Here is a 17,634-nt window from a genome sequence, read left to right as displayed (position 1 = left end):
AGTATTTCAGCTGTGGCTTGGGAGAGGGAGGGACGGATGCGGGCGATGTTGCGGAGATGAAAGAAGGAGATTTTAGTGAGGTTGCTGATGTGTGATTGGTATGACAGTGTTGAGTCCATTATGATGCCAAGATTGCGTATGGAGGTGGAGGGGGTGACAGGGTGACCATCAATGAGGAGAGTGAGGTTCTGTACAGAGGGGAGGAGAGCTTTGGGTCCGGTGATGAGAAGTTCTGTTTTGTTACTGTTGAGTTTGAGAAAGTTATTGTCCATCCAGGTTTTTATGTCGGACAGGCAGTTTGAGATGTGAGAGAGAATGACAGGGGTGATGGATTTAGATGAAATGTAAAGTTGAGTGTCATCTGCATAGCAGTGGAAATTGAGTCCATGGTGGCGAATGATTTGACCGAGGGGAAGCATATAGATTATGAAGAGGAGGGGGCCGAGGACCGAACCTTGGGGGACACCATGGGTGACTGGAGAGGTGTGGGATTTATTTTTGTACATAACAAAGTATTGAGATGAACTTTTGGTATTGACCAAATACTTATTTTCCACCATGATTTGCAAATAAATTCTTTAAAAATCAAACAATGTGATTTTCTGTTTTTTTTTTTTTTTTTTTTTTTCCACATTCTGTCTCTCATGGTTGAGGTTTACCCATGTTGACAATTACAGGCCTTTCTAATATTTTCAAGTGGAAGAACTTGCCCAATTAGTGGTTGACTAAATACTTATTTGCCCCACTGTATGTTTGTTTTCTATCCCTGCATTTTCATTTGTCCTGTGTTCAAAAATACTAAAGCTAAAATCTTGCGCATGAAACGACTTGTTGCCTTTGATATTGTTATTACAATGATGATTGTAATTATTATGATCTTTAATATTATTTACTACAACTACTGTATCTGCTGCTAGGCTGTTGCTAATCAGTACATGTAGATGGCAAAATTATGTCAACGCTAAATGCAAGTGTTACAAGTTTTTTGTTCGTTTGTTTGTTTGGGAAACACTGCCAGGCAAGGGAAGACAACTTGACTTGTACGTTGATGGACATACATCGAGACTTCGTGCTTCTACTTTGATGATGGAAGGCTTGACTCCTGGGGGCGGCCGAGAGGCAGGAGCTGGGACAGATAGTGGCTCGCCTCGCAGCTGACCGTCAGCTCGATCCCGAGATCCAACTCCCAGCTTTTAACTGCAGCAACTTTAAGACATGCTATTGGAGCTGGAATTACCGAGGATAGCGGGATAAAGCCTGTCTGAATGCCACCGAGGGTCTCGTAATGTCGGGTGAAAGTTTGGCTCCCTTAAGCTCTGCTGTCTGATAACACATTCCTCGTATGCCCAACCGTCGTTAACAATTTTCTATTCATTCTATAAATTGTGATTTATTGATCTGTTTTGCACATGCAACATTTGTTTTAAATAAAACAAGAAATGGAATCATGTTGTCCAAATGTTTTATTGCGATCAATATCTGCAATAAAAAAGAATTACATACTATTTTTGTTTATATGTATATAACTTGCAGTATTTCCTTGTAACAACAAAATCCGTGTCAGCTCTTCTGCATTTGGAAAATGTAATATAATTTGTAATTTCATCTCATTTTGGTCATTCAAGTGGCCGACGTATTAATCTAAACATCACATCAATACAGGCTGACAGGTTTCTGTTCACGAATGATCAACGAAGTGATAAGAACAATTCTAGAATCTCATCTACGTCATGCTGAATCCATTTTGGGGGATTCCGTGAGTTCCTCTGCTTCAATTTTGCAGTTTTAACTTTGTCAACACACTGCTTAATTCAAACATAATTTATGTTGTTTTTTTCTAAACCGGAAGTTCGGAGCAGACATTTTCCAAGATGGCGCTGCCCATGTAAAATCATCAGGAAGTAGTCTGTAAACACCCTAAAATGTACAGGAAGTGACCTGTAAATGCCCACAAAAGATTGGCTGTGAATGCTTTGGTTTCAGTGCCATTGACAGAGCTAGACGTCCGAGCCAGTCAAATGAATTGGATGCCTAGCACTGTCAATGGAAGCCAGTGAGCTAACATAGATGCTATTCTAATGGAAGATTTGGGAGCAACCTGTATTCGTTTTTTTTTTGTTTTGTTTTGTTTAAATCGATATGTCAATTCTTGGTGGGAGTATATCAATTAACTTTGGGCTGCAAAGTATCGCGATATATAAACTTTTCAATATATTGTCACACCCCTATAGTAAAAACCCTATTATATGTCAAGAATGGTGTTCCGCATTACCGCCATATTGGATGTGCTTCCTCACCATCATAAACATCATGAACGTAAACATCAAGGTACATGACAATATTAATATAACCCTGTCTTGAAATAGTGATTGCAACCAGCTATGAGTTAGTGTGTCTAGCGTTGGTGAAACAAATCCTATGGCTGCGAAGGGACATAACATTGCTAATAAGCATGGCTAGCATAGCATACATAACATTGAGAGTAGCACTAAATTTTTGACCGCCCCCCCAAAAAAGGTGCATTACTACTGTGCTCATATTATAAGTAGTTTTTATCACATCTGTTAATGTATTTATCTTCCCCATTTTTTACAGCATTTCAACAATGCAACTTTTTCTACAAAAAGTGTTGTTGCCCCCGCTATCCCTCCACCACACAAAAAGAAACTACTGTAAGTAACTTTCAGTAAATTTAAATAAACTACTTTTACTTTGAGTGGATTTTTAATAAAGTACTTTACTTTGGTAAAATTGGATCAATGTAGCAGTACTTTTACCATAGACTTCATTATGATTAACGGTTCAGAATCGACCTTCACTGCGCAACGCCTTTAAGGAGGGGCCACCCTGAAGTCCGCTTCAGTTATTCCCAGTTGGTCGCCGAGTGAAAACATGCCAGATTTTAACACGGCGGATTTAAAAAGTATGAAAGCTGTACCGCATACAAACAGGAAGGATTGTCTCAGGAGTGATTTGTTCGAGGATTCAAGGTAATTATTATATTTTTCATACCAGGCATGCATTTTGAAACGTTGTGAAAAAAATCAATGGGAGAATAGGAACCGCTACGGCATTGGCATCATTCTTCGACATATTTACGTAAAATAGATCGTAACTGCCCATTTTTTTGCTCTTTTAACAAAGAATCGAGACTGCTTTATGTTCATATCTATAAAGAATTAGGGGATTTAAGCATTTAATCACAAGAATTTTCCACAGAAAAAGCTCTGTTTACAAATAGTGACTGCCGCATTGACTAACAGACTAGCTTCGTACTTCGAACATATTTGCATAAAATAAATGCGTAACTGGCAACTGCCCGTTTTTTTCCTCCTTAACAAAGAATCGAGAATGTTTTACGTTCATGTCTATAAAGAATTCGGGGATTTAGCCATTTGTTCACAAGAATTTTCACCGGAAAAGCTTGGTTTACAAATGGCGGCCGCCACATTGACTAACACACTAGCATCATTTTTCAACTTATCTACATCAAATAAATGCTAACTACCCGTTTTTTTGCTCTTTCAACAAAGAATCGAGACTGTTTTACGTTCATATCTAGAAAGATTTCGGGTATTCAAGCATTTATTCAGAAGAATTTTCAACGGAAAAAGCTCTTTGTCTGTGATTCCACTTGGTCAGCTTTGACAGCCACACTAACAATGCAGGCCCCCTATAGACCCTACTCACCAACGTCACAGAATGACGTGTCGCTGTATCCGGCCGCCATATTGTCCGTCTCTGTTTAGCCCTATTCTCAATGGTTTCAATTAGTCGTTCAGTTTATAGAGCAATTCATGGAAGCCCCGGTGCTTTAAGATGCTGTAAACTCATTGGATGCGTTGCATAAAAGGCGTTATGTGGAAAAGCTTCAGTCTGTCCATTCGCCAGATCCATATTTGATGCCTAAATGGATATTTTTCGACCCGCTGTCTTCGCCCTCTCTGCCTGACATCTGCTACCCTGATATCTACAACTATCTTGTCCACACAAAATCAACCTATTCTCACGAAAGTTTGAAAAACTTTAAGAGCAGCACTCTAAGCAACATTACCCCGTGTGACCCTTTACTTTCAATTTTCTAAAATGGCGACAATCAATAAAAAAAAAAAAAAAGTTGACTGCGATGGCCGACGCTTCAAGGATAGGTGGATATTGGACTATTTCTTCAATAAAACACGCAACAACTGTGTCTGCCTCATTTGCAAAGAGACAGTCACTGTTTTCAAAGAGTTCGATGTGACGCGATAATATTACCGAACAAGACACGCTGACATGTACGACATTACAGGGAAGATACGCAGCGAAAAATGATAGCAACTAGGAAACTAGTTTAATTTCACAGCAGCAGTATTTTGCAAGAGCCCGAGTGTCGAAAGAGAACGCCACAAAGACGAGATTGTTGAAATTATGAATTAAAAAAATAATAATAATGAAGCAAATGTGACACACAGAAGGGCTTGCTAAAATTTGTTTAAATATATTGTTCTATGTAAATCAGCCAAGATAGCCCCCCGCATTTTTACCACACCAAATCTGGTCCCCTTTGCAAAAGGTTTGGACACACCTGTTTAACTGATGATCCGTAGACAAGGCCAGCTTCTTTCACTTGGTACCAGCTAAATATTATTCAAAATGTAATGATGGTGGAAGAAATAAGCATCTTGAATTTGAAACTGTATGTTGTCGGCGATTAGCCTCGCAATGATCTAAATTGTGGTTGTCAGCCCAAAACCCTCTAAATATATATTAAATGCATCTTACCAGATATAAAATGACTACTACATAATCTGTGGTAATCGTTTGGAGCCCAGTTTTCTCGTCGAATAGCAGCAGTCCATCTCGCTCTCCTCTCCGGGTCTCTCGGAATACGGTAGAACTTCCAACCGCCACACACGCCTTCACCATTTTGATTATTAATGTTAACGAGCAGAAAAACACGCCATAATAGGCGGAATTTACGTAGCGGTAATGCGTCAAAACGGCGAGTAGACGGACAATATGTCGCGGAGGCGTGGTTGTGACATCATGTGAGTAGGGTCTATTAATCGGCCCCGCGCCACGTGTCCCGTCAATAGTTATGAAGTCTATGACTTTTACTTAGGTAGATTTTTGGGGAGGAGGGGTACTTTTTTCCACCCCTGCTAACTTGTTTCTTAAATCTACATGCAAAATGATAAAGAGAAACAGAACACAATTTAACAAAAAATATTTGGGAAGCATTTGTTTAGATGGACATAGAAAAATGCTTTAATTTAGATTCCGCTATTTTTTTCTAATGTAAAACACATTTTGATGTGCCAAAGACAGAAAATACATTATTTGAAAGTATATATTTGTTCAATGCCAGCGACATATTCTGTGAATGGGAACAATTAAATGCTCTTCGACTGCACGCCAAAAGGATCAATATATGTTGCCATTCATTGAAAATGATCAAATTATGGCTGCCTATCATCGTTGTGTCCAATGAAAGAAGTCATTTTGTAAGTAAATTAAGACAAGATCTTCATAAGTGTTCATACTTGTCTTGCCATTTTTGTTTGGTACTGAACCAGGTTCCAAGAAGAAAGACAACACACACCCAAAAAATAACACACTAAAGAGAATGCTATGACACAATGTGACTGTAAAAAATAAATAAATAAATAAATAAATAAATAAATAAATAAATAAATAAATAAATAAATATCCTCAGGTAATAAGCAAAGCGATCATTTCCCAACTTGGTGGAACTGTACCGAGGCGTGTAAATTAGCCTCCAGTAGGGGGCGACATGCACCATCTTTGCTGGTTCGTATGTTGCGAGAGAGAGAGCACAGATTCGATTTGAGATTTATTTATTTAGCTTAGCTAGGCAAAGGAGGAGCAACGCTGTCATGAGACAAGACAAGGAAGAGGTGCAAGGGGCATTTCAAATCGATTCAGGTTTCCTTTCAGTGAGTATGCAGCTTTCCGTATTCTTGAATAACATGTTATGTCTATCATCACTTGAATTTTAAAATACAATTCCTACCGAGCAATGCGTTTTCCTGCTGTCAGTATTTTTGTTCTAAGGTTCATGAGGCTCTTGAATTGTGCTCCACATATTCGCTCGCCTGTTGTCATTTTCTCCCCCTTAGGCTAGAATGTACTAGTAGTAGTCGCTTGTAACCAACGCCATTGAGCAATTTTAGCCCTGCCAACGACAGCCAGTGAGTTAATAGTAAATACATCAACGTTAAGCTTTTCGACATTGTACCTACAGTAACTCCTGTGATTACTGAGTGTCACATAGAGCTATGCGAGAGGGACAAAATTTTAAAGTTGATCATCAGCATAGAAAATTATAAATAACAACAATAACTATGTAATCACAAATGGCCAGCGTAACAGTAGAAGTTCTTTTTTTTCCTTGAGCAAACCATCATTTTGTAACCACTTTCCATGACAAACTGATTTATGTTTAATTGAACTGTAACATGAATGTATTTCATTTTCATTTTAAGAAAATAATTGTATGATACAAAATGTACTATGGATTAGGGCCGGGCAATATGGCCTTAAGTAATTATCACGGTAAATTGAGCTAATTCACCTCGATAACGATAAATGACAAATTTGCCCAAGCGTACTGTTATATAATTTGAAAATCTGAATAGATGCATGAAATGCAAATTAACTATTTCTCCTTGATTTATTTACCAGATTTAAATTTAACATATTTAACAATTGTACATTCAGTGTAAATGTTAGGTATATGAAATTATATTTTAAACAATAAGCATTCAAGTATAAACATTTAAAACTGCTCGTATGACTTGAACAATGTACATCATTGTAAATATTGCTATGGCCACTGTGCAAAAATGTAATTGTTACACAAATGTCTTACAGTAAGAGGGGCTTGAACAGAGCACTTCAAACAGAGAACCAAGTATCAGACTTATTGTTAATGGCTGCTGTGACATGATCACTCAACACAAGTGTTTACTTCAAGTTCCTACTCCGACAAACTAGCAAGTTAACCATTTCTGTTTTTTTTTTTTTTCCCCCCAGAGCATTTTCTGAAATACACTCACACACCCCACCCACGCACACATTAAATCCTACTGCTCTAACTCTTATGCCAATGAAACATTTATGATTTTATGATGGCAGTAATGACACAGAATAAAGCAAGCACATACAGAAAAAAATGGCCTTGGCCATTAAACGATCATAATACAGGCTACACTCTTGGATTATACTTTATGCTGAATGCTGAGCTGATCCGGTGTACATTTTACCATCATAAAAGCTACCAGAGAAGTCACTCAAACACACACAGATACAAAATAATGCGACATAAGTGTAGTCCGTGCCCAAAGCACTGCTTCCGCATCAATTTATCGAGTTCAGCTGCTTCGACAACGTTAGAGCTGCTGTTGGTGGTGATGGTGACTTCACGTCCCACACAGAGAGCATTTGTTTCCGGACCTGAGCAATTACTGCACCGCTACGGTCGTCCGAAAAATAGGCTGTATCCAGCACCCGGGGTGCGCAGCTTCCACTTGTTGTCTATGAAATGAACCGCAAACTGATGTAGGGCTCCATGGTTCGTCGTCCTTCTCTAATCCAAAATAAAACTGACGTCGAGTTCTTTCTTGGCACCAACACCACACTATGATTGTTGACGAATGCTACAGTGCCTTGCAAAAGTATTCGGCCCCCTTGAATCTTGCAACCTTTCGCCACATTTCAGGCTTCAAACATAAAGATATGAAATTTAATTTTTTTGTCAAGAATCAACAACAAGTGGGACACAATCGTGAAGTGGAACAACATTTATTGGATAATTTAAACTTTTTTAACAAATAAAAAACTGAAAAGTGGGGCGTGCAATATTATTCGGCCCCTTTACTTTCAGTGCAGCAAACTCACTCCAGAGGTTCAGTGAGGATCTCTGAATGATCCAATGTTGTCCTAAATGACCGATGATGATAAATAGAATCCACTTGTGTGTAATCAAGTCTCCGTATAAATGCACAAGCTCTGTGATAGTCTCAGGGTTCTGTTTAAAGTGCAGAGAGCATTATGAAAACCAGGGAACACACCAGGCAGGTCCGAGATACTGTTGTGGAGAAGTTTAAAGCCGGATTTGGATACAAAACGATTTCCCAAGCTTTAAACATCTCAAGGAGCACTGTGCAAGCCATCATATTGAAATGGAAGGAGCATCAGACCACTGCAAATCTACCAAGAACCGGCCGTCCTTCCAAACTTTCTTCTCAAACAAGGAGAAAACTGATCAGAGATGCAGCCAAGAGGCCCATGATCACTCTGGATGAACTGCAGAGATCTACAGCTGAGGTGGGAGAGTCTGTCCATAGGACAACAATCAGTCGTACACTGCACAAATCTGGCCTTTATGGAAGAGTGGCAAGAAGAAAGCCATTTCTCAAAGATATCCATAAAAAGTCTCGTTTAAAGTTTGCCACAAGCCACCTGGGAGACACACCAAACATGTGGAAGAAGGTGCTCTGGTCAGATGAAACCAAAATTGAACTTTTTGGCCACAATGCAAAACGACATGTTTGGCGTAAAAGCAACACAGCTCATCACCCTGAACACGCCATCCCCACTGTCAAACATGGTGGTGGCAGCATCAGGGTTTGGGCCTGCTTTTCTTCAGCAGGGACAGGGAAGATGGTTAAAATTGACGGGAAGATGGATGCAGCCAAATACAGGAAGAAAACCTGTTGGTATCTGCACAAGACCTGAGACTGGGACGGAGATTTATCTTCCAACAGGACAATGATCCAAAACATAAAGCCAAATCTACAATGGAATGGTTAAAAAATAAACGTATCCAGGTGTTAGAATGGCCAAGTCAAAGTCCAGACCTGAATCCAATCGAGAATCTGTGGAAAGAGCTGAAGACTGCTGTTCACAAACATTCTCCATCCAACCTCACTGAGCTCGAGCTGTTTTGCAAGGAAGAATGGGCAAGAATGTCAGTCTCTCCATGTGCAAAACTGATAGAAACATACCCCAAGCGACTTGCAGCTGTAATTGGAGCAAAAGGTGGCGCTACAAAGTATTAACGCAAGGGGGGCGAATAATATTGCACGCCCCACTTTTCAGTTTTTTATTTGTTAAAAAAGTTTAAATTATCCAATAAATTTTGTTCCACTTCACGATTGTGTCCCACTTGTTGTTGATTCTTGACAAAAAATTAAAATTTTATATCTTTATGTTTGAAGCCTGAAATGTGGCGAAAGGTTGCAAGGTTCAAGGGGGCCGAATACTTTTGCAAGGCACTGTATACCCGAAATGCCTGTGGCCTGGCTACTGGTCGCCGTTTCACTATTATCCGACTCCATTACGTTCACTTGTTGCGTTAGCGTACCGGTTGATAGCAACATGCTTCTGTTTGTTTGATTTTCTGATAGCCATGTGACGTCACATTTAAGCACAATAGTTGTACTATCTTAAAGGGAAATGAGCATAGCTAAACAACACGTAGTCAAGGCGGGCTGAAAAGACTTTAATTTTTTTCGTTTCATTAAAAAAAGAATTTACCGACATGGTTAAAATTACGTCGGTCATCGTGAACCATCTCGGTAGCGGTCAATTTTTAGTAAACCGTCCGGCTCTATTATAGATTAAAGCCGTGTTTTATACTTTTTTTTTTCTCCAGCTTTTGCAAAGGTGATCAACATGCTTCCTGTAATAGTGGTCCAAGGGGGTGCTGGCACTGTGCCAAGTGAGAGATCAGAGAAGTCCAAGGCTGGGGTTTGTGCAGCTGTTCGAGCTGGGTTTGCCATCCTCCGGAGTGGGGGAAGTAGCATGGATGCTGTGGTTGAGGCTGTGACCAAGCTGGAAAATGACCCCAATTTCAATGCAGGTAAAGTTTGTGCATTTTGAAGCATTCCTTATAGTTTTTGTGTCCTCTTAAGAGGGCCACATTATTCATTGTGAAAATTAAGAAAATTTAAAGGCCCGTCAAGAATATCTGAATGGTTTCTCTGTTAGGTCATGTTTCTTTCTGCTATTCGTTTTTTATGCATCACGTGTTGAGTTTTCCACTGTCTGGACTAAAGATACACGATAATATCGGTCACCGATAATTATCGGCCGATAATGGCAATTATGACGTCACACAGATAATCCAGATAATAAAAAAATTCAACCGATAATGCAATCCCATAATTATATACTTAATTTTGCCTCCAAATGTGCGCAACCGAAGAATTCAGCAAGCCGCCTCCTCAACCCCTCCCCTCTCTGAAGCCCCTGAGGGAGGAGGGGTTGAGGAGGCGGAGTTACAGGTCAAGAAGTAGTTGAATATTATGGCGGCTGTTACTAAAAAAACGACGCTCTCGCCATCTGCGAAACATGTACCTCAGAAGTTCCACGAGGCAGAAAGAAAGCGTCCTCATTCAAAACCACTAACCCAGCAGCCATTTAAAACTGCATCACAAAGATTTTTGGAACGAATACGAGGCTGCTGCTAGCGGGAATGCTAATGCTAAACACTAACTAAGTTAAACTACAGGGCTTGTGACAATACAGAGTCGGGCTGTTTGGGAATGCAGCCCAAGGCGGGTGGTAAATTCGCATCTAAGGCTAAACACCGGCACGACTGGAGACCGATAGTCGGCAAGTAGCCGTTCTGGCCGGTCCGGCAGGCCGCCGAGGCGGGGCGGGCCGAGCCCGGTTCCCCAGCTTCGGGACCTCCAGCGAACACCCCGGTTTCTCGAGCGTTCCCCCACGGCGTGCGAGCAGAGCCAGGACTCGAATACGCTGCGGCGAACCGGCTGGGGCGGGCAGATTATCCGGTACGAACGTAGCTGCCGCCGAGACGAGACATGTTTTTTCGTTTTTTTTTTTTATTAATACCTAAATGACCCGAGAACCAAAGCCCTGGATAAAAAAAAATAATGCAGTTTATACGACCACCATTCTTCATGAAAAAGTGATGTCCAGCAAGCAAGCTTATCATGACGGCACAGTGGTTAGATGATAATTTAAACATGGAGAAAACGAAGTCAGCCAGTCAATAATGCATTCAGTATGTAAAATGACGAGCGGTCAGATGACTTTGTAACGCTGCCTTTATTTTCGGCTTAACAAAACTCATGCACAAAACAACATGCACGCGGACGCGAGCTCCAACTCCGTCCAAATAGTACTGCCGTGTATCAGTTTAGCTGCTGTAAAGCAAATGTCGTGAAAGCCGCAAATGTAAACAAAGCGCTGCAGAATGGGTACATGACAGCTCACTCTTTTGAGTTAATCATTTTCACAGTGTGCAACAAAGCATATAACATAAGCAATCACTTTTCAAATTATTTAACTTATTTCTCTGATCAATTACAGTCACAGTAGATAATCAAATTCTTAAATCAATATTCTGTAGCCACAAATATTATTCAAAATCTTTCCTTCTTCCAAGTTTTTGTTTTTTTTAGGATTAAGTATAATAATGTATTGCTTAAAACAAGGCTGTTAAGATTATTTTCAGCTAGCTATTTTTCTTCCAAGAAATCTGAGAGAAATACACTTGAAGCGATGGCAGATAATTTCACTTATTGCCAATAAATTTACACTTAAAACTGACTAGTTTTAAGGAGGTGTGTTTTGCAGTGTACTAATGTTATATATGTTAGGAATGGCTTACTTTTAAAGGCATTTTTGTGCAACTTAGGAATTTACTCTTTAAGTAATTGTTGCCAAAGGTTTACCATTACACAATGTCACACAATCTGTCATTATTTAGATGTTTGAATTGACGACTTGTTCATATTTTATGTTGAAAAAAATAGCAATAAATTATATTTTTGCACAGTAATATTTTCTTTTGTGTATACTTTAAAATTTTACATAAATCTTTTAACAGAATTATCGGCTTGACATTATCGGTTATCGGTTGGAATGAGGAGGAAATTATCGGTTATCGGTATCGGTTGAAAAATGTATTATTGTGCATCACTAGTCTGGACATTCATCTGAAGTATTTTTTTAGGGTGTGGGTCAGTACTAACTACCAGTGGAAATGTGGAGATGGATGCCATTGTGATGGATGGTAAAACACTTGCAAGTGGTGCCGTCTCAGCTGTACGCAACATAGCAAACCCTGTGCAGCTAGCAAGGCTGGTAATGGACAAGGTGAATATGCAATGGTCGAGAATCAATGTGTCTTTTGTCCTAAAGTATTCCTATACCCCACCTAAAATATGATACTTTTAATTTTCGGCAATTCATGATGTAAGTCTATATTTTTGTAAAAATGATATAACATTAACATAACCCATTGTTTGGTCTAAACCAACAAATATTATTAACCAATTTTATTATACAATAGTAGATTAGGTGTTCCTTCTTTTTTTTTATTGACTCACAAATTCAGCTCTGAGATTTAATAGACCAAAATGTCAGCAAAAATTGAATGACATGCACCATAAATACTTTGTAAACATGTTAAAAATTCAGTTTGTATTATTAACTTTGAACTTCATTCTAGACCAGTCATAACTTTCTGACAGCACATGGTGCTAATGAGTTTGCCCGGGCCATGGGAGTCCCAGAGGTGCCCCAAGAATCCCTCATCACCGAATACTCTCGAATGCGTTGGAGAAAGAACCTTGCACCTGATGCTAACCCTGTGGAGTGCCAAATGTAACTTGTTTCATATAATACTCGCTGTAAATCCATTAAAATTTGATGTATTTTCCATGAAAGAGGGTTACACAATGACATTTGTATTTTTACATTGTTGAAATTGCCAATTGAAATAGTTGCATACACATGCAATGAGGATTGTCCACAGAACACATGCAGAACTTGGTAATTATATGGAATCAAATTTAACCATACAATTAAAATGTATACTGTGCAGGGGAAAGATGGGCACTGTCGGAGCTGTGGCAGTTGACGCCGAAGGAAATGTAGCGTGCGCTACTTCTACTGGTGGGATTCTGAACAAGATGGAAGGACGTGTGGGTGACACACCTTGCATAGGTTAGTCCTCCAATCTTAGTGATGAGGTTCAAACAATTTAATAAATTATGATAGTAGTGTAGTAGCATTGTTTTTGGTTTTTCTTTTTATAACAAAGGTGAGTGAATGCAAGGGGTCAAACACCAAAGGTATTATCTGACCAGTTAATGTTTGATGTGCAGTTAGATGCAACCGACTTAACTTGGTTGATAGTTAATTTGTGAGTGCCTATTTTCTGTCAACAGCATTTTCAAAAATGGGTTTGGCATAAAACACATGCTAACATACGGACATGTCTGTTGAAAATTTAACAACTGCTTTTCACACAGCTAGTAAAATAGTGTTTAAGTAAATAATTCTTTATTATGACCAATTAGTTCCATTGTTCAAACTGACTTGAGACGTTAAGTTTTGTGTGAATCCTTTGCAAAAAAAAAAAAACATCTAAAATATGTGACTTGAATTTCAAATGAGACTTCATTTGTCAATAATTAAATTAGAATGACATTTAAATTATGTTATGTTTTTATATGTGTCAGGATGTGGAGGCTATGCTGATAATCAGGTTGGAGCTGTGTCAACAACAGGCCACGGAGAGGCTATAATGAAGGTTACTCTTGCCCGACTTATCCTGTTTCACATGGAGCAAGGTACAGACGCACACGCAACAACAACGGCATTGTTTTAAACACATTCTCCATATTGTGATATTTACTGATTCAATATTTAGTTGTCTGTAATCTGGCAATAGATGATCATGATGCAACATTCTGTCCTCAGGTCTGTCAGCAGAGGCAGCCTCTGATTTGGGCCTGGATTACATGAAGTCTAGAGTGCATGGATTGGCTGGGGTGGTGACAGTGGATCCCCAGGGTCACTGGGCTGCCCGCTTCTCCAGCCTTCAAATGGCCTGGGCTGCAGCCCAGAAAGACACCTTGCACTATGGCTTGTATGCTGGAGAACACTTTACCAAAGGCATTGATGAACCGTAGTGAGAGAAAATACAACACTCAGGGAGGTTTCCAAATTTATTTCTTGTTATAAAATTAATATAAACAAAAAGTTCTCTGGCTCTTTCACTCAACGATCTTAGGAGTTTCAACTATGCATTATGGACATACAATGAACGTAAAATGTGAGACTATATAAAAAGATTTACATTAAAATCTTAAACTTTAATCTGAAGGATTATTTTGTAAGAAATGTTTACAGTACTGAATTTTAAAGTTATGGTAGTTACAGTTTGGAGCCACTAGAGTTTGCTGTTGTAAACTAGATAGTGGGTTGACAGTTCAGATTTTTTTTTTTTTTTTATGTCACTGGATATTGTCATCTGAGATTTTATTCCGTCGCTATTACCAATTTGGGTGAAAATCCCCTACTTCTCGAAAGTAAGTTCCGAAGTCGTTGATAGTTAAATAGTACTATACAGCTGTCTGACTTTGGTCGGGCAGTGTGGGTTCAGTTCTCACTCGGTGATGGTGTGAATGTTTGTCGAATGACTGCATGTCTATATTGCCCCACAACTGACTGGTAAGTCAGCTTGGCTAGCCTTTAGCACCCTGCAACCATGAACTGGATATGTGGTGTTGAATATGGATGGATTGAAATTTCATACAGGAGCTTTTACAGTGCATGTCATAATCCAGAGAGTGTCATTGTGAAACTTTTTGGTGGCCTACAATCACACATTTTTCAGTGTTATATATATATATATGTATATGGCGGAAAACACAGACAAGACTGAAAAAGCAGTTTCTGCTCTTGCACTCTTTAAAATAAACTGGTTTATTTTAAGCCAAAAGAACTGTTGTGTTTGATAGAGGAATATGTCTATATGATGCCATAGCAGATTCATGGTGCATTAAGCCCCCAAACTATTTTTAATTTGTCCGTTTTACCCTAGAAATCCCCGTTTACAGACGTCGCACAACCGCTTTTGTTTCAAACCAGCCATAAAACGAAGTATTCAAAATGTCATTTTTAGCTTAGAATCATCAATTGATGTCTAATATTTCGTTAAAAAAAAAAAAAAAAAAAAGACTAAAAAATTATTCACTTGCATAATTTAAACTACGTCACAACGAAAAAATGTGCAAAAATGTCACGGATAGCTTACCTTATAAATATCGCTTAAATTTTTTTTTTTTTTTTTTTGTTACCGTCACATTTTCTCCGATTTTTTAGATGATAAATAATAGATCCAAACAAAACAAAAACATTTAAAACGGTAAATACAGTGGGGCAAATAAGTATTTAGTCAACCACTAATTGTGTAAGTTCTCCCACTTGAAAACATTAGAGAGGCCTGTAATTGTCAACTTGGGTAAACCTCAACCATGAGAGACAGAATACGGGGGTGGGGGGGGGGGGGGGGGGGGGGGGGGGGGAGATCACATTGTTTGATTTTGAAAGAATTTATTTGCAAATCATGGTGGAAAATAAGTATTTGGTCAATACCAAAAGTTCATCTCATTACTTTGTTATGTACCCTTTGTTGGCAATAACGGAGGCCAAATGTTTTCTGTAACTCTTCACAAGCTTTTCACACACTGTTGCTGGTATTTTGGCCCATTCCTCCATGGAGATCTCCTCTAGAATAGTGATGTTTTGGGGCTGTCGTTGGGCAACATGGACTTTCAACTCCCTCCTCACCCCGTGGCGTCAAAATGATAACAAGAACGGTGAGCAAAAATCCCAGAACCACATGGGGGGACCTAGTGAATGACCTACAGAGAGCTGGGACCACAGTAACAAAGGCTACTATCAGTAACACAATGCGCTGCCAGGGACTCAAATCCTGCACTGCCAGACGTGTCCCCTGCTGAAGAAAGTACACGTCCAGGCCCGTTTGTGGTTCGCTAGAGAGCATTTGGATGATCCAGAGGAGGACTGGGAGAATGTGTTATGGTCAGATGAAACCAAAATGGAACTTTTTGGTGGAAACACAGGTTCTCTTGTTTGGAGGAAAAATAATACTGAATTGCACCATACCCACTGTGAAGCATGGGGGTGGAAACATCATTCTTTGGGGCTGTTTTTCTCCAAAGGGACCAGGACGACTGATCTGTGTAAAGGAAAGAATGAATGGGGCCATGTATCGGGAGATTTTGAGTGAAAATCTCCTTCCATCAGCAAGGGCATTGAAGATGAGACATGGCTGGGTCTTTCAGCATGACAATGATCCTAATCACACAGCAAGGGTAACAAAGGAGAGGCTTTGAAAGAACCATTTCAAGGTCCTGGAGTGGCCTAGCCAGTCTCCAGATCTCAACCCCATAGAAAATCTGTGGAGGGGGTTAAAAGTCCGTGTTGCCCAACGACAGCCCCAAAACATCACTGCTCTAAAGGAGATCTGCATGGAGGAATGGGCCAAAATACCAGCAACAGTGTGTGAAAAGCTTGTGAAGAGTTACAGGAAACATTTGCCCTCCGTTATTGCCAACAAAGGGTACGTAACAAAGTATTGAGATGAATTATTGGTATTGACCAAATACTTATTTTCCATCCTTGATTTGCAAATAATTAAAAAAAAAAAAAAAAAAAAACAATGTGATTTTCTGTTTTTTCCCCCCATATTCTGTCTCTCATGGTTGAGGTTTACCCATGTTGACAATCACAGGCCTCTCTAATATTTTCAAGTGGGAGAACTTGCACAATTAGTGGTTGACTAAATACTTATTTGCCCCACTGTATATGAAAAAGAAAATGTTGACCACTCCTTGATGTCTGCGATTTCTGCATCGCGGCCCTTGTTATATTACCATGTTTCACCCATAAAATCCCCCCCAAAAATCCAGCTGTGGCCAGTCACGGCTGTGTCTGGACACATGCTACATGGAGTTTTTGGTTTGAAATAAGGTAAGTAATATAATATCTTGTTAAAGTCATGGCGTCTTTAATTTTGCTCTTTCTTGCTCTCGCCTCCAAATAGGGTTTCACTGTTTATATATTTTTTTCAAATGCCCTCCTGTTCAAAAAATTTTCTTCCCCCAGAAAATTGAGATTTTAGGCTTTCCAATGATGTATCACACATGCATATCGGACAATTTTGAAAGTTTGCCAAATTGGGGGTCTAAGAGCGGAACTTCAATTCACCTGAGTGTTTTCTGCCATATATAAAACGAGTTTTAATACATAGCTAGTATATACTTAATATGCTATAACCCACCATTCTATTTAATTGGAAATGTTTAAGATAAAAAGTTAGGTATTGCAGGCTGACTCATTTCATTGCGAAGCACTAATGCTACACTCTAAGAAAATCGGAGTGTGACCGTGTCAACTTCATATAAGCTTCGTTAATAGGCCCACATGCTACTGTTGGCTTTTTCCACAGCCCTCTTATTTCTATTCTTTGTTTTTTGTTTTGAATAGCAACCACAAACCTACAGGTAACAAGATCTAAATGCAGATAAAATACAGTAAACCGCTGGCTGATGGGACTAAAGTGTTTACACTGAAAGCACCAGTGAGTTGTGGGGGCCTAGTTGACATAGCAGTGGTGACCTACAGGCAATATCCCTTTCATTTTTCACATGTAAAATGTACGAAATTATCACACACTTAAGTAACACTATTAAACGTGTGTAAGTCAGTTTGATACTAGCTCGATTGATGGAAAAATGTGTGTAACCATTTAAAGCAGTAACAGTTAATTTGTCTGATGCT

General features: G+C 39.3%; 1 protein-coding gene across 1 annotated transcript; it reads left to right on the top strand.

The window, feature by feature from the left end:
* Window positions 1–5,808: 5,808 nt before the first annotated feature.
* asrgl1 (asparaginase and isoaspartyl peptidase 1) lies at window positions 5,809–15,202 on the top strand. Its single transcript, XM_057848606.1, has 7 exons — window positions 5,809–5,939; window positions 9,662–9,868; window positions 11,990–12,132; window positions 12,488–12,642; window positions 12,863–12,984; window positions 13,503–13,613; window positions 13,744–15,202. Exons 2-7 carry the CDS (start codon window positions 9,682–9,684, stop codon window positions 13,953–13,955), a joined length of 930 nt encoding a protein of 309 aa, XP_057704589.1. The 5' UTR covers window positions 5,809–5,939; window positions 9,662–9,681; the 3' UTR covers window positions 13,956–15,202.
* Window positions 15,203–17,634: the final 2,432 nt, after the last annotated feature.

The sequence above is a fragment of the Corythoichthys intestinalis genome, chromosome 10 (genome assembly GCF_030265065.1).
Source record: "Corythoichthys intestinalis isolate RoL2023-P3 chromosome 10, ASM3026506v1, whole genome shotgun sequence".
Taxonomy (NCBI): Eukaryota; Metazoa; Chordata; class Actinopteri; order Syngnathiformes; family Syngnathidae; genus Corythoichthys; species Corythoichthys intestinalis.
The sequence above is the reverse complement of the archived record's forward strand: the minus strand, read 5'-3'. Positions and strand labels throughout refer to the sequence as shown.